General features: G+C 38.3%; 1 protein-coding gene across 2 annotated transcripts; it reads left to right on the top strand.

Annotated features, from left to right (window-relative positions):
• Nucleotides 1-2: 2 nt before the first annotated feature.
• On the top strand, nucleotides 3-27,000 carry LOC107760629 (nudix hydrolase 3). Of its 2 annotated transcripts, XR_012709312.1 has the most exons (22): nucleotides 3-304; nucleotides 791-970; nucleotides 1,861-1,938; nucleotides 2,892-2,988; nucleotides 14,164-14,297; nucleotides 14,691-14,772; nucleotides 15,686-15,772; nucleotides 18,058-18,164; nucleotides 19,083-19,254; nucleotides 19,401-19,642; nucleotides 19,724-19,805; nucleotides 20,743-20,808; nucleotides 21,558-21,635; nucleotides 21,722-21,817; nucleotides 22,989-23,095; nucleotides 23,218-23,386; nucleotides 23,605-23,688; nucleotides 24,718-24,812; nucleotides 24,905-24,995; nucleotides 25,073-25,219; nucleotides 26,262-26,451; nucleotides 26,589-27,000. XR_012709312.1 is itself a non-coding variant. In XM_016578709.2 (21 exons), the coding sequence occupies exons 1-21, from the start codon at nucleotides 210-212 to the stop codon at nucleotides 26,322-26,324; spliced, it is 2,352 nt and encodes a 783-aa protein (XP_016434195.1). In that variant the 5' UTR covers nucleotides 3-209; the 3' UTR covers nucleotides 26,325-26,652. The 2 variants fall into 2 exon arrangements, 1 of the variants encoding a protein (XP_016434195.1); XM_016578709.2 differs by having other exon boundaries at nucleotides 26,262-26,652.

Here is a 27,000-nt window from a genome sequence, read left to right as displayed (position 1 = left end):
CCAGGTGAATCATCCATTATTGTAGAATTTGATTCATCAGCATCTCTAAGCCTTCATCACAGGGAATATTTTATAGTGTCTACCTTCACCTTATACCCATTTTCTATACTAACCACTCACCAGTCACCACCTACCCTATTGAACGAATCCCCATTTACAAAGACGCCACGCAATACAAGTGTTAGAAAACAATCAGATAGTGTCAGTCAATGGCTGCCGAACATGATCAAATGCCAGTGAAGGAAGAAGAGTATCTGGACGTCCTTACTAAAACTGGAGAAAAAACTGGCATCTCTAAGCCCAGGTACCAATCCCACATCAAAAAAGAAAAAAAAATCATATGGGTTATGCCGAATTTTGATCAATTTTTCATTTCTTATTAGTTTGAATTCTTGGTGCTGATTGGAGTTTTGATTAAAATAGTTGGGTTCGAACGGACAGAATGATGTATTCATTATAAATTGACTACTTTTACTCGTCCATCAGCCTACTTACTGCTATTGGCTTCTTTTATGCTAGAGTGTGGCAACTCAGCAAGTTCTCACTGACACAGTCTTAAAATATATGCGGTTAGAGGCAGTGCTGTTGAGTAGGAGAAAGCAGCTTCCCATCTGTTGTAGTTTCTTCCAAAAGAAATAAACAGGAGAAAAAGTAAATTGAATCTTGACAAGATAGCTAATTTGTCAAATTGACTAATAGAATTTGATATATTTAAGCACATAGTTCCCTAAATATATCACGTTTTAATGATGTCTCAATACCAATTACCATAATTGTACTACTTGTTCAGAGGGGATGTTCACAGAGCTGGAGACTACCATCGCGCTGTTCATGTATGGATATTTGCTGAGAGTACACAAGAACTACTCCTCCAACGACGTGCTGATTGCAAGGATTCCTGGGCTGGTCTGTGGGATATCTCAAGTGCCGGTCATATATCTGCTGGAGATTCATCTCTTATTTCAGCAATGTATGTTCCAGCATGAAGCTGAACTTTCTGGATATAGTTTCACATGAACTGGGTTTATTTTTCCGAGTTTGCTTTCATCTGTTGATGCCTCAGGCAAATTCTTAAACATAACGTTTTCTGCATGTTCTTGAACCATTATTTGGTAACTTTTGTCCCATGATCGTAGATTGTCTCGTGGCGTCACTCAAATTTCAGTGATTCTGTATTCTCCTGCCTCTTTGTGTTGCTGCTTTTTTCACCTACCAATGGATTTCTTTTTCTTCCTTATCTTTCTCAAATAAAAAGAAGAAACCATATCTTGAACCAACTTTCTATGACGAGTGAAATGAAAGACTCTTTGCCCTCTATACTGTGAATCTTTTTACCATCATAAAGCCTTCTGTTTCTCTCTCTAAACTTTCTAATGGAAAATGCTGTATCTGATATTGTTTCACAATGAATGGATCTCGCAGCAATGACTCCTCTGGTTTGCTATCATGCTAATTGATACAAACACGTCCCGTGCTGCATAAAGTGGAATAGCTTTTGCTGATGTAATTTCACACTTCACCAAATGCTCAGCTCTTACAACTTTCTTTTTTCTTTTGTTAAGTAATGGTCAGCTGTCACAATTTTGCAGTGCATATGATCATTCAAGTGTCAATGATTTCTTCCTTATAACAATGCAAACTGCAACTTCTAAACCTCTTTAATTATGAAGAAATACAAAATATGTTACTTTTTGTAATACACATTTATCATACAAAGAGAGTTTTTTCATCCCATAACCCACTTTGAAATGCTGAACGTTCTCTTCTGTGCTATTGCCTACATACTTCGCATGAGCACTCTCACTTCTGAATGCTTTTCTGCTGGGGCTTGTACTGTTGCTTACTAATACATTCTTGCAGGCGAGAGCTTCAAGAAGAACTTGGTGTAACTCTTCCGAAGGATGCATTTGAATTAATATTTGTTTTGCTTCAAGAGTGGTTGGTATACTAAAGCTCTAATTCATCATGTCTTCTTATTATACAGTATCAAGCAGACTGCCTGTTAGCTTCAGAGCTATGAATTTGTTCTTCTACTTGTTGAATCTTCTTTTGTATCTTCTGGACAAATGTATGGTGTGTTATCTGTCAACTGGTAAATAAGATCTCATTACATAATGAAAACATTTTTCTTTGCAGTTGACGAATACAACTGAGTTACCTAAATGTTAATTTTGATAATGATGTTTGCTATTTCGTATGCACCTTGAGCTGCCAGGGAGCTTGATGGCGTATAGAAGTGGGGCAACCAAAGAAAAGAAATATTGATAGCTACACTGTAGGAATGTTCATAAGGTTTTAATCCCATCAGTTTTCATTATTAACACTACCGCTAATTAGCTCCTAATAGATCGAGCATGTGATACTTTTGGCGATGTGTTTGAAGCCCAGAGTTAACAAAACCTCAGTCATTAAATTTGCGGTCCATCTGCCTAATATGAGTTATTGGTGCTGATTTTTTTGTTTGATCCGGTAGACTAGACTGTAGTATAATTTTTTACAGGGATAACTCAAGCATGTCTATAATATGTGATTATTACCTTAATATAAACTAATATTTCAAGCACATATCTATCAAATGATGCTCAAATTTCTGTGTCCATTTTGCCCAAAATTTCCAGGGCTTTTATACATATGCAATTTATTGGACTTTAACTATTTTTTTTTTTTTTAACTATTAGAGGACTCTCTTGATAGTTTTTTATTTTTTTATTTTGATAAATCAAATACTTTGTTGATAGTTATATCATAACCAACTAGGAAGGAAAGATAATAATACATACTCTAGAACATGTGCAATCATCACTTCAATAATATTTTCTCAAGTTATTGTTTTTCGAAGCATGAGATTCTGTTGGTCAATGGAGTACGCTTAATGTCCCATTAAATTGCAGCACTATCAATGATGGCAAGTTCATCAACAATGAATACAATGATGTATATCTAGTGACAACAATAGATCCAATTCCTTTGGAGGCCTTTACACTTCAGGTTAGTAGTTCTGTTTGTCGTTAAATTTTGTGGTAGTTGCTCAGATTGCCTGAGATTACTATGTGTTCATCACGTGGTATCTCATGTTTTGCCTTAGGTTTATTGTTCTTTAACTGGAAATGGAATTCCTGCAATAAGAATGAATGTAAAGGAACTAAGCTGTCTATAAGTGTAACGTCTTCACAGTTTTTGTCTTTTATCTTAAATGTGTTGGAGATGAATTCTTGAAATTTTATAGATTATTCATTTTTTTAATTTGATAAGGTAAATAATTTTATTAATGATGGGAAAATCTCCCATTTACACGCAATATACCAAAAGGTATAGAACCTATTGAAGAATATGGTTCTCTACGGAAGCATCCAACTAATGAAACCTCATGGGCGCACAAAAAAAAAATGAGGAGGTGATTTTTGGATACCAACCAACTAGGGATGGCAATTGGGGCGGGGCGGGGCGGGTGAAACTCTTAACGAGGCAGGGCAAGGGATCAAGTAAATAGGGCCGGGCGGGGCAGGCTAGGGCAAACTTTAATTTTTGAAATTTTTTAATGGGGCAGGGCAGGTGGCAGGTCAGCCCTTAGTCCAAATAGTGGGCCATTTGGTAGCTTGAGGTCCAGTCATTCCTTGCTTTCTGTAACTTTCATTTCTTCTTTTGTTTTATAAATTGGTAAATTTGTACTTGAATATGTAATATTCTGTGTATGTAACTACGTATATCTCAAAAGAAATAATAAGCTCATGCCAAAAAATGGTGATAGCTTTGTAAAATATGGTGTGTGGTTTTCGATTTTTTCATCTAAAGCTAAAAATAACCTCGTCAAATATTTATTCATTTAAATTAAATGCTTGTCTTTCATTATAGTATCTTTTAAATGTACAATAATCACCCAACGTTAAATGAAACAAACTTTTACTCATTTCTATATACTTCTTTCTCTATTTTGTTTTAAAAACACCAAAATGAACTTATTAGACTTTAAGAACATCCTTATAATAAAACATGCTCTCAGGCACTACTCCCGAGGCATCTCTGTACCATGAATCCTAGGATTCTATCAACACCCACAGATAGCCACCCCATTGTGACCAAAACCCAGAAAAAATCTCCGACGAACAGCCTCCCACGCGCCCTCACACGCAGCCCACTTCCGGCGATCTCTATGCCACGCACCGGCGCGTGAGGCAAATTCCGGCCAGATCTCGACTGGTCGCCTTCAGACAGCCTCTTCACGAGGCTATTCCGAGCCTACCCATCTAACTTTCTCCAAAATCCGACGACTTTCACTATTTTCCGGCGACGGGGGAGGTTTTTTTCCGACCAGATTTCAAATTTTCTTCTTCAGTCAGCCTTTTAGAAATGATGGACTCTACAGTGAGAAACTCCTACTTCTCTCTAGAATCTAGAAAATTGGAAAAAATGTCTTTTATCAAAGCTGCCTCTTGGCCAACCCTAGAACTTGAGGGAAGATGTCATCGAAAGCTCGACGTAGGGCAGGAGCCGCACTTCTCGCTGTCTGAGGAGCAACTCTAAGGCGCAAGGGTTTCTTGAAATCTTGTCTGATGGGATGTTTCTCCAAATGGGTTGGTTCTCTAGAGGCTGTTAGGAATTGGGCAGTTGATGCATGGAACGTCAATAACGGGCTGAAAATAACGCAACTAGGGGATACATAATATCTCTTTCCATTTCTCGACGAATCTCAAGCTTCAGAAATTCTTTTTAGAGGAAACAGATGGTTTGATGGGAACTTTTTACACCTAGTCAGATAGGTGGAGCACGATGGGTGTCTCGACCATCGTTTCACCGGCGAAACATTGGTGGTCAACATGGTGGGTCTCCCAGTGCATATTTGGTGCCTTGACCTCTTCAAGAAGATTGGTGGAATCTGTGGGGGCTTTATTGATGTCACTTGCAGCCTACATGATCTATCGCGAGTGAGGATTGTGGTGAGGAAAGGGGGCAGAATCCCTGTCTCCACTGTGGTGGAAGATGGCTACTTGAGTTATAGGGTGTGGTTGAGCCCTGAATTTCGCCCTATCTTTATGCCTATGATAGTGGCGGAAGAAAAGGGAAGGTCAAATAGAAGGGAAGGGAAGGGAAGGGAAGGGAAGGGAAGGGAAGGGAGGGAAATCAGTCTCTGAGGGGAGGGGAGGGCTCACCGGATCAGTGGTCTAAGCCGGAATCAGATGTTAGATCGAGAAGAGACGAGAGGTTTGAATTTGGGAGAAGAAGACAAAATTTCAACAGAAGGGGAAGACGTGAATGGATTAGTGATGCGGGCTGGAAAGGTAGAATGGGTCGGTCATCTTCTAATTATACTAGGGCCAAGCAAGTTTTCATCAAGTATAGGCCTGGGCCTCCTCACATGGGCCCAACAACTTTACCTAATTCTATTAGAATTGATCCTAAGGGGCCAGATTATTTCAAGCTGCGTCTGTTAAGGCTCCTAAGCATATGGGAATAGTCGTTCTTCCTTCTTCTGCCAATGGTGCTACGCACAGTGACATTTTTGCACCGAGCTCTAGTGGCCTTCGCCCTTCTTCGATGGCCGTTGTTTCAGGGGCGGCACCGACTATAGATGGTGCTGTTATTCCATGGCCTCCCGCCTCTGATGGACCCAGCTCCATCGCCCCCTCATCTGCTCCTGGGCTTAGTTGTGTTGAGGCTACACTTCAAGTTTCTTCTTCTTCTGGGAAGATCGTTGAGCATGCCCCATCTGATGTTAGTGCCAGACCAGTATTTCCAATTAAGATGCCGCCAAGGGCTCCATGCTCTTCTCCTTCCTGCTACCCTACTGGTGTTCCTGGTCATTCCTGTAGCAGCGGGGTGCTAATTTCAGAGATTGATACCCCTCAAGGAAATGGCGAGATCCTTTCGGCACGTAAAGTTCCTATTGCTAGCAATGCTATGGTCTTGTATTCCTCCGGTAGGGGCAAGAAAAGGCTACATATAGAATACGCCTGTCCAGTCTCGTCACGGATTGGAGGAGGGGATATGTCTTTCTGGATGGAGGATAAACTATTAAACTTTGGGAAGTTTCTAGGTGTTTCTTTTGAAGGGAAGGAAGATAGGGTGTTAGAACTGTTGAGGGAGATTGAGCAACAATCTTGTTATGATGGTGCAAGGAGGGAGTTGGGTTAAGGTGTTAAGCAAAATAATTTAGGGGATGTAGTGGTGTACCAGAGAAGGGGCCGGGTGTGTGACAGAGAGGAAGGGAGCTCGGTCAGAGGGAGTGGGGCGAATGGGGATATTGTTTCTTATGGAAGTTAAGATTCTGTCATGGAATGTGAGGGGGATGAATGACCCAAACAAAAGGGCCATCATCAAAGTGGGAGTTAGAGAGTGGGGTGCTAACCTAGTTTGCTTTCAGGAGACAAAAATGGAAGTTTTGTCGGATGTGATTGTGAGGAGTGTCTGGGGACGTAGTTGGGTAAAATATGACTGGGTTCCAGCAGTGGGAAGTGCCGGGGGCATTCTTCTAATGTGGGATGATAGAAGCTTGGAGGTAAAGGAGATTAAGAAGGGAGTTTTTTCTTTAGCAGCTCTTGTCAAAGATTGAGTGAGTGGGGATTTGGGGGTGTGTACGGACTGGTAGGAGAAGGGTTCAAGGTGTTTTTCTGGGAGGAATTGGCCAATATGATGGGGGAATGGGACATTCCATGGGTTCTCGGGGAGACTTTAACACTATTAGATTCCCGGAGGAGAGATTAGGATGTAGTATGATTTCGAGGGCCATGGAGGAGTTTTCTGACTTCATCAATGATCACTTTCTCATTGATCTTCCTCTGTCATGGGAAAGGTTTACTTGGGCCAGGGCGGAGGATTCCAACTCAAGGTCTAGATTTGATAGATTTCTGATATCGCCCTCCTGGGATGAGCTGGTGCCGAATGTGCTGCATATTCCTTTACCTAGGCTGACTTCGGATCATTTGCCTATCTTGCTAGATGGATGCAGAGGGAGGGGGTGCGTGCTCCCTTCCGATTCGAGAACATGTGGTTGAAGGTGCCAGGATTTGGTGACAAGGTGAAAGAATGGTGGACAAGCTATGGGGTATCAGGGACACCTTCATTCCGTCTTTCGAAGAAACTTAAATTGCTCAGGGGAGATATTATTAGGTGGAATAAGGAGGTTTTTGGGAGGGTAGAGGTTAAAATAAGGGAGCTTATGCATGAATTGGGGGATCTAGAGAGAGGGGAAGATGTGAGGGAGTTAGATGAATATGAGAAAGAGAGATTGGGGGAGGTTAAAAGGGAAATAGTCGAGTTAGCAATAGCTCAAAAATCGAGGGCGCTATGGTTAAAGGAAGGGGACTCGAATAGCAAATTTTTCCACAGGGTGGCGGTTGCAAATCGAAGGAGAAACTTCATAGAGTCCTTAGTTGTGGATGGGATGAGGATTGAGGAAGACGAGGAGGTAAAAGGGGCGATAGTGGGGTTTTATGAGAACTTATACAAAGAGGAAGTTAGTTGGAGGCCGACTTTGGGGGGAATAGAGTTCAACCACATAGGGGAGGGAGACAGTGAGTGGCTAGAAAGGGCTTTCGAGGAAGAGGAGGTGCACGAGGCTGTGTCGAGTTGTGCTGGTGATAAGACCCCCGGCCCTGATGGTTTCTCCTTGGCCTTCTTCCAGCTCTAATGGGACACCATCAAGGGGGAGTTGATGGAAGCCATTGAATACTTCCACGTGAATGGTGTTTTCGAGAGAAGTATCAATGCTTCTTTTATTACTATTGTGCCTAAGAAAGAAGGTGCATCTTGTATCAGTGACTACATGCCTATTAGTCAAAGAAGGTGCATCTTGTATCAGTGATTACAGACCTATTAGTCTCGTGGGGAGTATTTACAAGATTATTTCTGAAGTGCTTTCCAATAGACTCAAGAAGGTTCTTGACGTGTCTGTTTCGTGCTCCCAGAATGCGTTTGTGGAAGGTAGGCAGATCCTAGATGCCGCTTTGATGACAAATGAACTTGTAGACTCCAGAAGGAAAAATAGAGATCCCGGCTTACTATGCAAGTTGGACCTTGAGAAGGCTTTCGACCATGTCAATTGGGAGTTCCTGGATTTCATTATGATGCGGATGGGGTTTAGGGCAAGATGGAGGGGATGGATCAAGTTCTGTATTTCCTCAGTCAGATTCTCTGTCCTGGTTAATGGTAGCCCGTGTGGTTTCTTTGGCAGCTCCAGCGGGCCTCAGGCAAGGAGACCCCTTATCCCCCATGCTATTCATTCTAGTGATGGATGCTTTGAGTAAAATGATGGATCGAGCGGCGGGCGGAGGCTTCTTGAGAGGATTCTCAGCTCTGATCGGGGTGCCTAGTGCCCGAAGAGTCTCTCATTTGCTTTTTGCGGATGACACCTTGGTTTCTGTGATACCGATATGGATCAGTTGACCTACTTGAAGCAGGTCCTGCAGTGGTTTCAGATAGTGTCAGGTCTCAAAATCAACCTCGGCAAGTGTGAGAGTTTTTCCCGGTGGGTAAGGTTGCTAACATTGATGCTTTGTCTTATGTTCTCAGATGTAAGGTGGGCTCTTTTCCCACTACTTACCTGGGTCTCCCATTGGGCGCTTCGCATGAGGATACTACGGTTTGGAATCCAGTGATCGAAAGGGTTGAAAAAAGATTAGCAGGCTGACAGAAACGATACTTGTCAAAAGGCGAAAAGGAAGTGCTCATTAAAAATACTTTATCGAGTATGCCCACCTATTACTTGTCCCTGTTGCAAGCTCCTGTGAGCATCATAGAAAAACTGGAGCGGCTTCAAAGGAATTTTCTTTGTGATGCAGCGGATGGAACTAGAAAGTATCATCTAGTGAATTGGCAGACAGTCACTTCCCCAAAGAAGTGGGGAAATGGAACTCATGTTGTCACTGAAGGATTCCCAATTCTTCATGATGCTCCTCCACATGCCACACCCGAAAGGTGTTGTGATTGCCTTGGTCCTCCAACCCCCTTCCGTGGAATCGTACTTATCTACTATGACCTCCCTCCATAGAGCATGCTCTTCTATTCCATCAAAAACACTCCTATTCCTCTCGTTCCAAACAACCTACATGAGTGCTAGAGGAGCAACATCTGCGCCTTCCCTTCTGTCTTATGAAGTCCCAACTAAAAATAGTTTCTTTCACCGTGTCTGGCATCACCCACTTTAAACCAAACCAACTCACAATTTCCCCTCACAAATAAGATGCTATTCAGCAATGTATAAGGAGGCGATTCACATTTTTTCCTGATTTTTGTTACTCCTTAGCACAATCTTTGTGCTAGGTACTACTTTTATCAATATTATTACGTACACATTACCTTCTCCAGACCTCACTTGTGGGATTATACTGGGTTTGTTGTTATTGTTACCTTCTCATAAAAAAAAGTTGCTAGGTTCAGGGGGGTCTCGAACTATTCTGCCTTCTTGGTACCCTGGGAATCCATATCAAATTATGTGGGAAAACCTACTCCTCCCTAGTTAGAAGCTTCTTACTTAACAGAAAAATTACCATTTTCCCGTAACCCCATCTCCATGCATCATGTCTATCTTCGGGAACTTTTTGATTGTGAAGCATACCGAGCAAGTTTTGAGAATCTTCTATCTTTCAGTTTTGCAAGTTCCTTCTAAACCTCACATCTCATTGTACTTTCTCCTTGTAGACTCCACCACAACCGTTGGACATGCATCTTCTTTTGGCTTGAAATATTGTACATATTCGGATATGTGATTCTCAAAGCGTTGTTCCCGCACCACCTATGCTCCCATTAACTTATCCTCCTCCCATCCCCCACCCTAAATGAGATGTTGTTATTAGACTTTTTCTCGCCCCTTTTAGATATTCCTCCATAGCCCACACCCATAGGAAAGTGAGATATTTTTTGTCCTCCACCCCTTCTAAATCTCGTACTTCTCTGCAATTACCCCTCAATGTTGTCAAAGGCGCGCTTAAAGCGCGCTTAAGCCCTGAAGCGAGGCTCAAAACATGTTGAGCGCTTCGCCTCGCTTTGTGGGTGCTTCACTGTCACATCAAGGCTCTTAGGCATACTTTTCCTTGCCAATGAGTGTGATCCTGAAAAGGCGATACTAGACAATTGATATTTCACTTTATCGTAATTTTTATTCAATTTTTTTGTCCATATATTTGTTATTTATGCTTATAATTATTGGTCTTGACTACATATACATATTTTTACGTTTTCTCAGGTTGCGCCTTTTTTCATTAAAGCACACGCTTTATTTGCGCTTTGTGCTTAAACCCCCAATGGACCTTAGAGCTTTTTTGCACTTTTCGCATTTGATAACACTGCTACCCCTTTCCAAAGAGTATTCACCTCTACCCCAAATCTCCATAGCCACTTACCTAATAGTGCCTTACAACATTTCAGTGTAGTAACAATTTTCCAATTGACAAAGTGAAATTTTCTCTCCCCGTTAGCACCGTCCCATGGGAAGTCCCTTTGAAGTTTTTCCAACTTGCTTGTAACAGTAGTTGGGGCGTGCAATAAGGACATGAAATATGTAGGTATACTTGATAGAGTACTCTTAATCGATCGACACTTCCTTTCCCCCTTTTGATAACTACCACTTTTGCCAACCCGCTAATCTCTTTTCTACTCTCTCTATGACCGGATTCCAAACTACTTGGTCCTTAATAGATGATCCTCATGGGAGTAAGGATGGACATCGGTTGGTTCGGTTTGGTCGTGAATGGTATTGCTTCGTCATATCGGTTATCAGTTTATAAATATACTACATCGATAACGGAACCGATAACATATCGGTTATCGAGTATCGGTTAGTCGGTTATCGATCCTTATCGGTTCGGTTACCGGTTTACCCGATAAGAATAAAACTATCCAGCAATCTCACTGCGAGCGGGCATAATTCACAGAAAAATAATAAAATCCTAATCTTGTAAATACTAAAGAATCAGTGCAACAAAAGAAACAAATAGAAAAACTAAAAATCTTAACTGAAGAATTAAAATGAGAAATTCAGAAAAGTTTAAAACTTACTCTAAGGATTAAGGTCAGAAGATGAAGAGTAACTACCGAGAGAATTGAGAGAATGAAGCCATAAGGTGGTTTTATATATTTAGTGGGTAAAATTATAATTTTGTGAAAGCTTATTGGGCTATCGGTTAAATCGTTTATAAATTGGGCAAATCGAGACCCGAACTGATAATGCACTAGTCAAATAACATTAAACCGTTATCGAACTATTTATCCAATAACCTGATATGGATAACCCAATAGCATTTTATCGGTTCGGGCTATCGGTTATACCCGATATATGCCCAACCCTACATGGGAGACCCAAATAAGTAGTAGGAAGAGCTCCAATCATGCAATTCATCACTTGTGCTAGACCCTCTATATTCTCCACCTCACCAACCAATATAATCTCACATTTTTTGAAATGTTCTTTAGGCTTGACACCTCTTGGAACCATGTCAAACACTTGTATTAAAAAAGACAACTGAGTATTATTAGCATCACAAAAAACTAAAATGTCATCCGCAAACAAAAGATGAGACACACTCATGGTAGCTTGTCCACTAATCGCTGCAGAAAAGCCCTTTAAGCAACCCCCGAGCCACAACTTTGTCCATCATTTTGCTCAACACTTCAATCACTAATATGAACAACACAGGGGAGTGGGTCACCATGTCTCATTCCTCTCGAGCTTCCAAAGAAATCACATGGGTTGCCATTCACCAGGACAGAAAACCTGGCAGTAGAGATACAAACTTTATCCATTTTCTCCATCTAACACCAAATCCCATTTCCTCATAATGAAATTAAGAAACTCCTATATAACATGATCAAAGGCCTCTCGAGATCTAATTTGCACAAGATCCAAGGTTCGCCTTGCTTTATTCTCGAGTCAACAACTTCACTAGCCACGGGAGCAGCATCAAGAATTTCCCTACCTTCCACGAACTATCTTCATTATATTTTCTTTAGGATAAGGAAAACCTGTGGTTACCTATAGTGTAGTGGCAGTATGAGAAATATGAACATATTTGGGTGGTTAACCATGCAAAGAATAACAGACTTGACGAGTTTGTTCAAGCATATTACAATAACTACATTTTGGTCAAGATCTTCCAAAACGACCTCTTCCTCATCAATCTCTATAGTTTGACATGTTTTGTTTTCCACTGTCTGAGATGCAAGAATAAAAGAGTCAACTCTTTGTGATGAGATCACTGTGTCACTGGGTGGTGCAACAAGGCGCAGTAATCAAGAGAATAATTCATCAATCATAGGAACAGTAGGACTAGCCAAAATCTAGTCATATACTGAATCAAGGTCTTTAGGAAGTCCAGCAAGTGTAAGGTTAGAAACATCTTCTATCCGTGCTCATGATGTTTTTCAACTCTAGCAGCAACTTCTCAAATTCCTCCATGACTACCTGTACCTGTCCCAAGTAAGTAAACATATCTAATTCCTATTTTCTTAAGTTTATCATCCAAGATATCACATCATAAAAATGAGATATGTCATTAGTGTATAAGGTGAGACCCTTTTCCCAAACCAAATAACATATTTGGAATGGACGAAACAAATGCATCAACTTGAACTCAATTGATCACCACAAGAGACGACATAATTGAGTATCAACCTTCTCCCAATGTGCTTTGGCCTTTCCATCTTCCTCACTTACCTTTTTGGTTATGTGATCTTGAACACCTTGAACCTTGCACCATAATTCAACCGAGGAAGCCTAAGCTAAATAGTTTGAACTTCCCATTGAGGGTTTAGAAGTAATCATAGGACTTGAATTTCCAACTTTCACATTTTTTGGAACTAAAAGCATCAAATCCGAGAGATATGGTTGGATTGAAGAGAGGTCTAGGATGCTAACAAGAGAGCAAATCTGAGAGAAAAACACCAGAAATTGCCGAAAAAATCACCAGAAAGCAAAAACAATAATGGAACCTGCTGAAAAAATTTGCATGCAAAGTGGGTCTGAAAGGATTAAATACTTTTCAGATGCTTGATACGACCTTGAAAGAGTAAAAAATCTGCAGAAACAGTGAAAAGCCCGAGAAAATCAAGTGTACTACTAGAAAAACACTGTTCTGGTGACTGAAAAAATAGTCAAATCTCTATTGGTCGAGTCGGAAGAGGCAGGTGACCACAACCAGAGAAGAATATCGTTAAAAATCTGGCTGGAAAAACTTGCACGTGCCAGCATGTGAAATAGACGCGCTCGCCGGAGCTCTAGCTTCTGAAGGCACGTGCATGTGGTGTTTGTTGTTGGAAGGTTTGACTGGGGTTTGCTTGCCGGAGGATGCTGAACCTTGTGGTGGTGTTGGTTTCGCACAACATTGGTAGAAATTGAGATGACGTAAGTAAGCGCTAGAAAGTTGCTAGAAATTGACTGACTTTCCCGGATGTTTCTCACTAATTCTCTGATACCATATGAGAAATATGGGTACAGAAAAATATTTTTGATAAGCATCTATGTTGCTTGGACTCTCCGAAAATGTGGCAGGATACGTGTCGGATCCTCCAAAAGTAGTGCATTTTTGAAGGATCCGACACGTGTGCGGCTACATTTTGGAGAGTCCTCGCAACATAGATAAGCATCTCAACTATTTCCTTACACTGAGCCTTATTTATACATTTACTTTACACAGTACATACTATACTACCTATGTTCCAATGTGGGACACTAAGCCTACTAATACATACATGCACTATCTAATAGCTTGAAGCTCCGTTACCATAGCTTCTGAAAGCTTGTTTGTTGACTGAGAAAATATGCTCTGAAAAAGTTAAAGTGCCCGTTTGGACATAAAATTTGATGGAAGATTTTTCCAAAAAAATTTTGCTTTTTTTCGAACTCAGCGTTTGTTCATAAAATTTTCAATTTTCACTTGAAGATGCATTTTGGAAATTTTCGAAAATTTGAAAAACTGCAAAAAGCTGTTTTTCATAATTTTCACTCAAATCACTCACAAAACTTCAAAAACAACCCAAACTGAAATTTATGTCCAAACACAACACTAAATTTCAAATACCATTTTCACTTGAAAAAAATTTCACAATTTTTTTCGAATTTTACAATTCTTATGTCCAAACGCCTACTAAGTGTCTCTTTTTTCTCTTCCTCATTTTTAGCTAAATTCTCTGTTGCACCAAAAGTCAATTGTGACATTGACATTTCTTTCTTGGTAGGAATCAGAGGTTTCAGCTGTAAAATATCTCTCTCTTGAGGAGTACAGACGAGTGCTTGCTCAAGAGCATCCTGACTATGTGCCTTATGATGTGAATGAGGAATATGGTCAGCTCTTTATGATAATTGAAAAGAGGTATGTCTTATATAACGTAGAAAACGTTTTTGTATATAACTGCCTAATCATTTCTTCTTCTAGAATGGTTACTTCAGCTTGCTGTAAATTTAAGCGCATTATGGTTCCTTTCAGGTTCTTTTTAATATATTTTCAATTTTTTTGTAGTTCAGTGATGTTTCTGTAATTAGTTCAATACATTTCTTATTACCTGTTTTCTTAGTTTCATATAGCTTATCCATAAATTGTGCACGAGATTGCGCCCAATGTTTCAAACTTGGTTTCTTTCCCTTTTCGTTGTGCATAAGCCTTATATATAGTTGAAGGTTTCAGGTTTCTTTCTTAATAATATTCCTGTCCCTGTGGACTTTATTACTTTGTGCACCTGAGCTAGCTGCTATGGAATATCTACAGGTACAAGGAAAATGCTGAAGCTAGAAGTTTAACTCTTGACAAGCAGCTAAACCGCTATGCTAGTACTTCCCTCTCTGCAGAGGTTTCAATTCTAAATCTTTTGCATTATTCTCACAGTTAATCTTGACCACAAACTCTGATGAAAAAATGCTCGCTCTCCAAATTCACTTCTTTTTATATTGTGCGTGCGTGTGTGCTGGTGGTGGTTTTTTTTTGGGGGGGGGGGGGGGTTAATTTTATGGGCGTGGCATTTGCTTGTTCATAAAAGAGCATATCTTTATATCTACATGTCATATTCTTCTGCTTCTTGGGCTCTAAGGAAATTAAGAAACTCAGTACAGAGCATCTATCATAATTAGTGAACTTCCGATTGTTTAGCTCTAAGCATTATATATCTTAGTTATCCTTAAAAGCACTTATAAGTTAATCCAAAAAGGGAAGTAGGACTACCATTTTGGTGAGGAGGTGATGCCTTAAGTAGTTTTAATAATTTCACATTCCTTGTTGCCAGTCCATTTTCTGTTATTGATCTGGAGATTTGACGAACAGGTTTAATATTACTCATTGAGATTTTGGGTTTTGACATTGACACCCTAGATACAATTGTGTAGTTCTTATGTTTAGTATAAATCTAAGCAAAACTAGCCGGCTAATAGTGACAACTTACTGCCTATAGTTCTGAAAGGGTGTCAGATTTCAGCTGTTTGCATATTTCTTCTAGAGAGTGACGGAATCTCATCTTGTTGGGTATTGCACACTAAAGAAATGATCATTCGTTAGGTCGTTTCTTTTATTCTTTTTTTTTTCTGGGTTCTATCGGTTAATGAAATTCTGCTCTGGTCTTTATGTTTTTTTTTTATTTATTTATTCCTCTATCTTCTTTGTGTGTCTCTGTCTGTCAGAGTTACACAATTTAATTAAGGACAAAATTGAGTTAGTGAAACAGTTATGGCTTCTCCTAAATGGTGGTCACTGATGCCAGCTCTTTTGGACAGTTGACTGGGCTGACTGCAGCAGACAAAGAAGCCTTAACTCTTCTGGTCAAAGCTGCAACAATCATGGACAAGATCTTTTATCTGCAGGTATAATCACAGCGTCTTTTAGTCAGAGTTCAAATTCTGATGCGTAAGAAGGTTGAGTGAGTGTATATTAGTTCAGATTTAGCAAGTACTCTACTATGTTTCTGCAATTAATCTTTGTTAACCACAATTTTAGATTTATTTTTTTGATGAAGCAAGAAGTTAATTTCTTCTTTCTTTTCCCTTTTTGGTGTGGGGTTGTCGGTGGTGCTGTATACTCTTGAGGACATAGCCTTAATAGATTGCAGTATCATCACTGTCATGACTGATATGCATGTTGTTGTCATCTTCAATATGGAAAGAATGTGCTCTAACATTCCTAGGTTTGTGTGATGCACAGCAAAATGAATCATAATCAATCTGAAGGACGGGATTTGGTTGTCTCAGTCAAAAACAGGCTAGTGTTTTTTGTTGGACTAAATCAATTTTCAAGTTAGGTTCAAAATGTATATATTTAACCATATATATTGAAGATCCTGAAAATAATTTAGATACGTTAAAATTGAACAAATTTTTTGATCCTGGTACCTTAGACTAGTTTAAAACCTTGTGTTACCAAGTCTTTGTTGTTGTTTCATTTCTATGAAATTAGTAAACAGTTGACTTTCTTCGTGGACATGGGCACGGCAGTTTAAAACCATGTGTTACCAAGTCTTTATTGGTGATTCATTTCAAAGAAATTAGTAAATATTTGACTGTGATTCATTTCAAAGAAATTGATGTAGGTTCTCCATATTACCTGTATACTGCTCGTATATGGTAGCTTTCTCCCAACATCAATAATACTATTTACCTTATCTAAAAATGGGTGGGGGACGGGAAGTGTGTAGCAAGTAAAGAGAGTATCTCATTAATTTTGTTGAATTGATCATTAACAATGTTCAGGAGGGGTTCTTACATAAGAGCTTAGGCTAGGTCAATATGGTAGTTAATTATTCTCTGTGCGTACTGAGGTGAGCAATTATTCCATAAGTAAATACAAATATTATACGGCATCTTCCATATATTTTCCTTACTCAAATTCAATGAATATGGATATGTTGGTACTAGACTTGTCACAAAATATAATACAACAACATACCCAGTATATTCCCACATGTGGGTTTGGGGAGGGTAGTGTGTACATAGATGTTACCACTATCCAGTGAAGGTAGAGAGCCAATGTCACAAAATACAATAATCTAGATAAGTTGTGAATCTAGATAAATGTGACATCTCTAGTTCTGATGACTTTCAATATGTTCCCTCAAAGTTAAGCTGGTGAAATAACTTGAATTTGCAAATCAAAGTTGGAAAGCCAGGTTGAGTATGGCGGATCGCTTTTATTTCCTTGTCACTGCAGTCAGACAAAACTAACTAGCTAAGCGCATATCCATGGGGAGGGAATTAAAATTTTTTCCTGGAACAGTGAATCAAAATTTAATGTTTAGAGGATGAGCGCAATATCCAAACTCTGATATTATTAAGAAATAGAAGTATACAAGACCTTTTCGAAACTGTAAAATTTAATGTTAAAAGGAAGACCTCAATATCCAGTCTTTGATCCTGTAAAGAAAAGCAAAAAAGATGTTCTGAAAAATGGTTTAACTGAAAAGTCGCAGGAAAAATGGCCAAAATAGTGGTCGGAGGAGACAGTTCCCCAGAAGGATCACCAAAAATAGGCATGGCGAATTCAGAACAGTCATCGAGAGTGAAAGTGGTACTGCTAGAAATGTCTCATAACAAAGACCAGAATATTATGAAAAAGAATAATAAATTTTGAGTAGATGAGAAGTTAGTTACGTCTCTATGAAGATTGTAGAAGTTCCGAAATCATGCGAAGATAATTTTTTTTTTTTCAAAAAAAAGGAAGATAGAAACTTGTTGAATTGATGATTAGCAATGTACAAGAGGAGTTCCTTATATAGGAGTCCTAGGCGATGTAAATATGACAGGTAATTGTGCTCGAGGCCTAGTAAGGTAAGTATTTATTCTTTAATTAAATATAGATTAACTTTAACCATTTTACACTTTTGACATATGACCTGTGATTTTGAGGTTCAACTTAAATGATGCCTTACATTTTAAAGGTGCCTTCATAACTCTTCTAATATTTTATCCCAGTCCCGTGTTATGTTCTTCAACCTAGATGAAACTGATCCATTATAAACTTCACAGTGAGAAATAAAACCAATCTGTGTCATTTATGCGATGTTATCAACTATCAGTGCTTGCAGTGGCTCATAGAGAACCTTTTTTGAATTTCTCCTATTCATTTGCTCCTTTCATTTTCTTATTCCACAACATAGGTTTGGTATAGCAATCCATCTTTGAGAGACTGGTTAAAAGAAAACGCTGACAAATCACAGTTGGACAAATTGAAATGGATGTACTACGTAATAAACAAAAGTCCATGGTATGTTCCCCTTATGAAAAGTTATGCCCCCTTTTTGATCCTTCTTCCTCTCTGTGTTTTTGTGTCTTTATTTGCTTCCTGTGAATATGTATGTTTGAACAGGGTATAAGTGAATGCAATGACGTTATTAGTTGAAAGTTTATATGGCAACAAGTCAAAGAAAATGGGCATATTTCGAGTCACTTTTTTATTAGGTAAATGTTTTATTAAATATGGGAAATATCTTGTATACAAGAAATATACCAAAACATAGCAAACCTACAAAAAAGTACTGCTTTCTGCTTAGGGCTACCACTCTTTTATACAGACTAGAACTTCATGGATACATTTAAAAAAAGGTGATTCCTTATATGTATAAAATCGGCTTCTACCTCATCAAAAGCTCTCCTATTTCCCTCCGGCCGTGAGACCTCAAAAAGTGCCAGTTAGGCAACACCCGAAGCCCTGTGTATTCTCTTCCTTCTTCTATAGGCCCAGCTGAAAAGCATCTCCTTTACTGTATGCAATATTTACCACTGTACTCCAAACCAACTCAATACTTCCCATCACAGTCGTGTTGCCACCTTACGATCTCTGGGTATCATTGCTGCCATTTTTGTATGTACTGCTTATCAAGTAGTTGCCTCAGGATTTCCTTATCGAAGTAAATTTTCTGCTGGGTATCCTTCGAACTTCTATAAGGCTTATCTGTAATAGATTCTTGATGCCAGTTAATATAACTCCTTAATTAAAAAAAAAAGAATTATCTGTACTAGAGTGTTTCGCTACCAGCACTATTTGTTATGATCTGTTGCAGTATACCTCTGTATCATAATCCCCTGCTTTGAACGCAAATGGCAATTTCGTTTCTTTTGGGGCTTCATTTATTGCAAGGTGACTATTGATTGGAACTTTCCGAGCTCACTCTTGCATTGTTAGGTCTTGCCTGGATGAAAACGAGGCTTTTCTGACGACTGCAGATTCAGCTGTCAAGCTTCTTCCGAACGCACCAAAGCCTGTACCAGGTTGGAAGGGTCTTGAATATAGAACAGCATTTCCTGCTGCAAAACCTCCTGGTGCAAATTTCTATCCACCAGATATGGACAAAATGGTATACCATGACAGTGCTTTCTCATATGCTTAAAAATAGTCTTTTGTCTACAGTCATTTTTCTAAACCATTCTCAGCTCTGAATATCCTTGGCTGATATTAACCAAGAACATACATGTAGTCTTTGCCTTTTTGTTTTTCTTTAAGGAATTCAACTTATGGAAAGATAGGCTTCAAGAAGATAAACGGGAAGAAGCAATGGGCTTTTTCAATGTTATTAGAAGGCATAGTGAATCACTGTTTGAAGATACAACATCCCCCAAAACGGAAAATGTCACTAGATCTTCTCATGATCTGTATGTGGTTCCTTATTCTCAAGAGTACAACTCTCTTCTTGCTGAAGCAGCCACCTTGCTTTGTGAAGCAGGAGAAATGGCCAGCTCATCTAGGTATTCAATTTGTCTTAGGTATTTAATTATTTTGAATCTTGGCATATACATGTTGACTTGGTAACTTGCTCTTGTTTTCAGTTTAAAGAGACTTCTTTATAGCAAGGCTGATGCTTTCCTTTCAAATGACTACTATGATTCAGATATCGCCTGGATGGAGTTGGTAAGGATGCGATTACTGCTTCTCTGGCTATAGTGCATATTTCTGGCACTATTTAATTTTATGAAGATCTATCTTGATGACTTCTCTTTATTTTCTTTAAGCTGATGGGTGGGCGTTTCTTATGCAATGGCTAAGAAAGCCTATCAGATGAAATTTAATATTACACAAGACTACTTCTTTAACTGTAACAGTTTGAGCAACTTTTGCAATTGATTTCTCGAACTATTGAGTAAGATAGTACTGGCAGAATAGAAAGCAGCAAAATTAGTCAAATTCATTACCAATGAATTGCCACCTTTGGTATCCGAACTTTGGGAATTGACATTAGCTATATCCTTGATATAATGAAATCGTTTTCTTCCTTGCATATAGTTGATTTTCTGCTTATTTTTGGGCTCTCATTTATTTAATTTTTCATTTTCAAATGCTTCATGAGCTAGGGCTGAAATAGCGAAGTTAGGATTATCAATTCAGTTGTTTGTCTTTACTTTATTTATTAGGCATAGAAGAAGTATAATGTTAAAAGTTTAAACAAGGTTGCCAATCGGAAAACGGTTCATTACATTTGCAGCAGTAATGCTCCCTCTGTATATATTCCTACTGCACTTCCTTGTTGCTGGATATTCAATACAATTCCTTTAACAATAAATAAATAAATAAAAAAACAATTGGAAAGGGGAAGCATGAAACTTATTAACCTGATATTGGTGCCTGCACTGTCCTTAACATATTTGTTTGAAGTGTGGAACCAATTTCCTCCTTAATGTGTTGGTTCTTCCAATTCTGCCCAAGTTAAATGCCTTGATTTCGGGGGAAAATGCCATGATGAGTTTCAGCTTGCTATTTAAGCAGTGTGTAGTATTTATATATGCTTTTGTTCTAGGTTTGACAGTCACTATTAGAGCTGACAGATTCTTTTGCTTTCTAACTTATGAAGGACTCCAAGTTAGATGTCACCATTGGCCCATATGAAACATATGAAGATTCACTTTTTGGATACAAGGTATCAACTAATTTTGAAACTCGATCCTTGCTTACAATTTCTAGTGTGATTCGGATTTGCTGCCGTCATCCAGAATGCTCAAACTTACAATTGGGTATTGTACCACATTGGCTTACTGTTTGATAATGAGGGTCAAACTTTTGGATCAGCTGGTTTTGGAATGCTGAACAGCGCAGACCCAAGATTGAGAGATTGAAATCATTATAAAAAAACTTTGGTTATCAAAAAAAAAAAAAATCATTATCAAAAAACTTGTGCATTATGCCATTTAATGTTGTCCTTAGTTTCTGATACAGTAGTTAATGTATATAAATTCAATGATCCCTGCCACATGCATTTTTCTTCTATGGTAGTCGCAGATACAGTACTTACCTTTGACTTACTTTCCTTTTGGGAAGCTCATTTCAGTTTAGGGTCTTATGGAACTTGACATTACATTGTGTAGCCACTTTATAGGTGATATATCCTAGACTGTATCCATGTAGCAGCTCATATGCTGCAGTTATTCGAAATAATTGATTTAATTTTGGCATGGACAGAGCTTCGGGCCAGTTTGATTCATTAGCTCATTACAAGAAAGTAGCTTGTAAATGATGGATCCTTTCGTAATGTGCAGCACGATCCTATATCTTGACTCTTTTGATAGTAATATAATCTTTTGCTTGCTGATAATAAAATTGTTGTCGGAAATTTGGACCTTGTACATTTTTTCTTATGATACATATAGCTAATGTAATCTTATCCGCTAGGCAACATTTGAGGCATTTATAGGAGTCCGTGATGACAAAGCAACAGCTCAACTCAAATTGTTTGGTGATCATCTGCAGGTGCCTATAGATCCCCATTCTATATCAACTTTTGCTCCATAATATCTTTATTTCCCCCGTTACTTGCTGAAAATAAGCTATTCTAGGTTTTGGAGAAGAATCTGCCAATGGACAATATTTACAAGTCAGAAAATGTTACAGCTGCTCCCATCAGGGTTATCCAGCTTCTTTACAATGCAGGGGTGAGTCTTTTTTATTACATCGATGAAGCTTCTTTTAGATCTTTTTATCCTTATGAAACTCATCTAAAAGAAAATGTTTCCATAGCTTTATCTCACAAACACTGAATTTTTGGGAACAAAACGCCAGATAAAATCTTACATGTGTACTGCGAGTTTGTGTATGTGATCCAAGTCTTCACAAAGTAAGATCTGTTCCCAAAGTTGTAGGGATTATTCCTTTCAAGCTTTCTTCTGAGTAAATCTTGACATCTCTGCTCCTTTGCTGGATGAGTTGCAACAGTATTGCACATCATTACGACTGAAAGGAACCTCTATGACATGTGCTTTTACAATTTAAAAGAAAAGAAAGAAAGGGAGAATAAGCAATGAAGATTTAGGGATGCACCGAGAGGAGTAAGTTTTATCTTTTTTTAAAAGAAATTTAATATCAAGCTCTTTTTCCATGTAAAAATAGGTGGAAATGGAGGAAAGGATACTTTTACTGATGAAAATTCTTCTAGCACCAATGAAGATTTTAAGACTATAAAGTCAGTTAAGAAAAGCAGGGGTGGGGGGAGGATGAATAATCTTTTTCCTTTTTGGGAGTGAAAGCAAGCTAGGCTTTTATTAATTTCAAAAGGCAGCACTAACAATTGATGAAGAAAAGATGACAGTTTTTTTTTTTCTTTCCTAACTTTTGTAATGTTTTGCATCTTGTTGATATCAGTAATGACATCTCTTATTGCTTCTTAAAAAAATTGATTTTCTGGACTTTTCAATGACGGATAGGGCTCAATTCTTGTTTAGTTGGATTTCTTTCCTTGAAAACTAGAGTCAGACTATTATTTCTTTTACTAAAATGCCTGTAAACTCAGGTGCTGAAATAGGAACAATGTAACATATACTTGGATTAGGAACTTGAAAGCTAACCCAACATATATTTTGTGAGAAGTTGCAAATTGTTGTTTTTGACTGCACACGAAGTGAGTGCTAGCCTTGTCCGAACTGATGCTAAAAAACTTTCAAAAAGAAAAGCATTGTTCTCTGTTCTTACAGCATAGGTAGTTCCTGCTTGGCACCTCTTCTCTTTCTCGCCAAAAGCACAGTATACACAAGCGGGGAGCAAAGACCACTAAATTGGTCACTTCAGGTTTTGGGACAATTACTGTTTAGAGTTTCCTTTCTTTGGCAGGATGTGAAGGGCCCTCAAACAGTTGCATTTAATCTTCCAAACGATGAACGTATAGTTAAAGATCGAGGAACGTCAATGGTCATGCTTAAGAATGTTTCAGAAGCAAAGTACAAATTCCTTCTCCTCCCTTTTCTGTGATTTCCTATGTCACTGATCAAACAAACAGTAGTAGGCACCTGTGACATTCTTATATTTAGAGATTATGTACTTTCGCTGGTTCTTTGATCAGGTTCAAGCTTATCCTTAAACCTATAGCTGATGTGTGTATTATGGAAGAACAACGGGATCTTGTGGATTTTGAATCTTTCTTTACTCACACAATTTGTCATGAGTGCTGCCATGGAATTGGACCTCACACAATCACACTTCTGAATGGGCAGAAGTCGACTGTCAGACTAGTCAGTATTAACCTATGCTTTATTTCTCCAAATTTATGTCCTCATTGTTCTGTCACTTTTCTTCTGATTGTTTTTTTTAAATATCAGATTCCATCTCATTGCTTCTGGACAGATTTTTCTTTTTTCAAAATACTCCTGTTATCGTATCATCTTGACGGAAAATTCCTTTTTGTTAATGACCTCATCTTGACATAAAATTCTCCTGCACCATATTATAGGAGTTGCAAGAACTTCATTCATCACTGGAAGAAGCAAAGGCAGATATTGTTGGGCTTTGGGCTCTTAGGTTTCTAATGGACAAGGTAATAAACTAAATGACAGCTGATTAAGAGCTGTTCACTCTTGCATATAGAGTTAGTATTTTGCTTGAAGACTAGCTAATTTACATTGTTTTTCTTAGTTTTTTCTGTTTTTGTGGTTTATTGAGGAAAATATACTTTAGGTTAATTAGATTATTTCTTGGTGAGAAGTAGAATATTATAGTTTAACTCTTGGAAAAAATGTTACCTTTACTAATTGGGCTTTTCTTTTTTCAAAATGTGTCTTCATAGAGTCTTAAATAGAATATGAATCTGATTGGCAAAACAGTGTTATGTGTGGCGACTAAAGAAATTACCATGGTCAAAACAAGATACATATAAGCTATCAGTAATATATTTATTGATTGTTCTATAACCCGTCACGGAAATCAGCATTTTACTATTATCTTGTTACTTCGATATATGTAGCTTATGTTTTAGAAGGTCTCCATATGGATTACATCTTTATTTGGGAGACTTTTGCTTCTATTTAAGGTGGCCCATAGACCCTCCAATGAAGCCTAGTTTGTCCAATCCTTGTCGAAACCAAGTAATTGACCTGTTATGCATGTAAATACTGAGAAAATATGCTATTCTCTCTGATGAGCTTCTAATGGTTTGTAAAATTGTTTAGCCTAGTCACTCTTTTGGGCTCCTTTCCTGGCCCAACTTATTCTTTTCTTAAATTTACAATCTGGAGTTTAGAAAAGTATCTCTCTGCCATTTTCTAGTGTTTGCAAGAAGGAGCTGGGGATCATCAGAAAAGTGGAAGATATATTTAATATGTCATAGTAGTGTATGAACCTGGTAGAATATTACTTGTAAGAGGAATTTTTTATGCTCTATTAACTATCTTATTGCCTTCCCATGTACAAACTTGTGGCAAATATATGTTATGTGGCTGGCTGGAGGTTACTATAGTAGAAGTTCATAAGATCTTTCAATTTGAGAATGATACTGGCATTATAATCCTTCTCTCCCTTATGATAATCAAAATCAAATGACAATGATCTTTGTTCTTATATGGCCTAGGATTTGCTTCCGAAAAGCCTGGCCAAGTCAATGTATGTCTCTTTTCTTGCTGGATGTTTCCGCTCGGTACGCTTTGGATTAGAGGAAGCTCATGGGTATGCGTTGTTGTCAACTTGTCATCCTCTTTAGTCTTTGACCTTCCACATTGTATGTTCTCACCGGTCTTTAATTTTTCAAACACAATCAGGAAAGGACAGGCATTGCAGTTTAACTATTTGTTCGAGAAAGGCGCATTTATTTTGCGTCCTGATGAAACATTTGCCGTTGACTTTGAAAAGGTATGACATAATAGGACTCGCTGTTTCATTTTCACTCAGTTCTTCCAGTGAAGTCACTGATTCGCTTCTATTCAAAGGTTGAAGACAGTGTTGCTAGCTTGAGCAGGGAAATTCTCACAATACAAGCAAGAGGCGACAAAGAAGCTGCTAGAACCCTTCTTCAGAAATATGGTGTGATGACACCATCACTGAAACGGGCACTGGAAAAGCTGGAGACTGTTCAGGTATAATCCCTAATTTTAGTTATGAGCAATAGCTACACCAGTAATTGAATGCCTATGCAATTTGTCTAAAATTACTTTTGTCTAATTCCTGACATATAAGTCTAGGGTGCCTCCATACTGTTAATTTTAGTATTTTTAAGTGTACTGTTAATGCATGGAAATTCGACCTAGATGGGCATTTGCTGATGAAACATCATAATTTCTGTATTAAACATGACCGTACCCATCAAAAGGAAAGAAGCCTGACCTTATAATTGAGCGTCTTCGGTGTTCTCAAGCGGCTAAACTGCAAGGATTAACTTAAATGGAGTATTAGTAGTATCTGCAATCGCAACATATCGGCTCAATGAAATTTGTGGTCTAAGGTCAACCTTAATAAGAGGCCTTAAGCTTGTTTAATAAAATTCATATATTTGAGACAATGGACTTACTTTGTGATCTATAGATCAGTCAAACGGGACAGAGAGAAATAGTTGATTTATGAAAACTGAGTTGCAGTTAGAAAAGTGAAATTGTCAGAAATAGAAAAAATGAATAAATGTACACAGGAGGAAAATCATAATTAAAAGAGGAAGTAAATATATTGATTAACGTGAGAGAGATTGCGAACAACCTCAACCAAATCCCAAAAAACAAAAAAATTGAAACCTTTTATTATTGATATATAGTATCATATATCTGACAGTAACTTTTAGGCCTTTAATTTTTTAGGCCTAAAACTAGGGTTTCCTGGGAGACGGCCCCATGGAGAAAATACTGTGATAAAATATAAAAGGCAACTGTTTTCTACTTGTGTCCACAAAATTTCTGTTCTCTAGTTTGGTGTCTCAATGCAATGCTAAAATCTTGGTTTAGGCCTTTGTATATATAGTTTGCATGAAAAGGGGGGAACTTAATTGTGAAAGGACAATATTTGTCCTAGACCGACTATTGATTGTGATTCAATTTCGTGTAATCTTCTAATTGTTCTATTTAAACTGATGGACTTTTCATTGGAATTTTTGAAGGATGCGTATCATTTGTTCCTCCTTTTATATTTCAGGTTCCGGTGGATATTATTCCTGATTTTCCCATTGCTAACCAAATTTTACGCGATATCAATTGAAGAATCTATTATTCCACCTCACTTTCTTTTTTGTCACGGAAGAGGCAGTAAAGGGAACCCCCCCCCCCCCCCCGTGGCTCTCACGTAAAAGTAATTTTCGAGGGAACTTGCAGTTCTGTGATAGATGGTGAGTCTCTCCAAAACCAGTATTCATAAGCAAAATAAGATTGCAAAGCATGTAATTGATTTATCATGAATACAGTTACAATGTTTTTTTTTTCCAAAAATTATATCATATTATTTTCTCTCATACGTGCTGTGCAGACACATACTTCTGCAAATGCAAATGCAAATGCAAATGGAAATGGTCATGGCCTACGCTACGTGATGATATGATGTCTTGTTTTCTTTTTTGCAGTTTTGAGTAATGCATAAGCTTTTTTCCTCTCAAACTAATGTACTTTGTATTACCAAGAAACGTGAATAAGATGTTGAACTTTGTGCTTTGCAAACAATAACAACAACAACCCAATATAATCCCACTTAGTGAGGTCTGGGAAGGGTAGTGTGTACGCAGACCTTTGTGCTTTGCGTAGCTTTTTTTTTATTTACGTGCTATTTGAAGTTAGAGCAAGACTAGTGGGTTGAGTGAGTATGTATGTTTGGAGCAGAGATTTTGCTACTGCCAGTGTAAAATTCTTATGTAGGGCGGCAATGATGCTTTTTCAGTGCTAAA

This window comes from Nicotiana tabacum, chromosome 1 (genome assembly GCF_000715075.1).
Source record: "Nicotiana tabacum cultivar K326 chromosome 1, ASM71507v2, whole genome shotgun sequence".
NCBI lineage: Eukaryota > Viridiplantae > Streptophyta > Magnoliopsida > Solanales > Solanaceae > Nicotiana > Nicotiana tabacum.
This window is presented reverse-complemented; position numbering and strand designations above follow the sequence as displayed.

What these genes read in the sequence shown, in the direction of transcription:
- LOC107760629 (XM_016578709.2), top strand. Translation starts at nt 210, where the DNA reads ATGGCTGCCGAACATGATCAAATGCCAGTGAAGGAAGAAGAGTATCTG. An exon ending in TGGAGGCCTTTACACTTCAG is followed by an intron (nt 2,989 to 14,163) that starts GTTAGTAGTTCT and finishes CTTTCTTGGTAG; the next exon opens with GAATCAGAGGTTTCAGCTGT. An exon ending in ACAAGATCTTTTATCTGCAG is followed by an intron (nt 15,773 to 18,057) that starts GTATAATCACAG and finishes TCCACAACATAG; the next exon opens with GTTTGGTATAGCAATCCATC.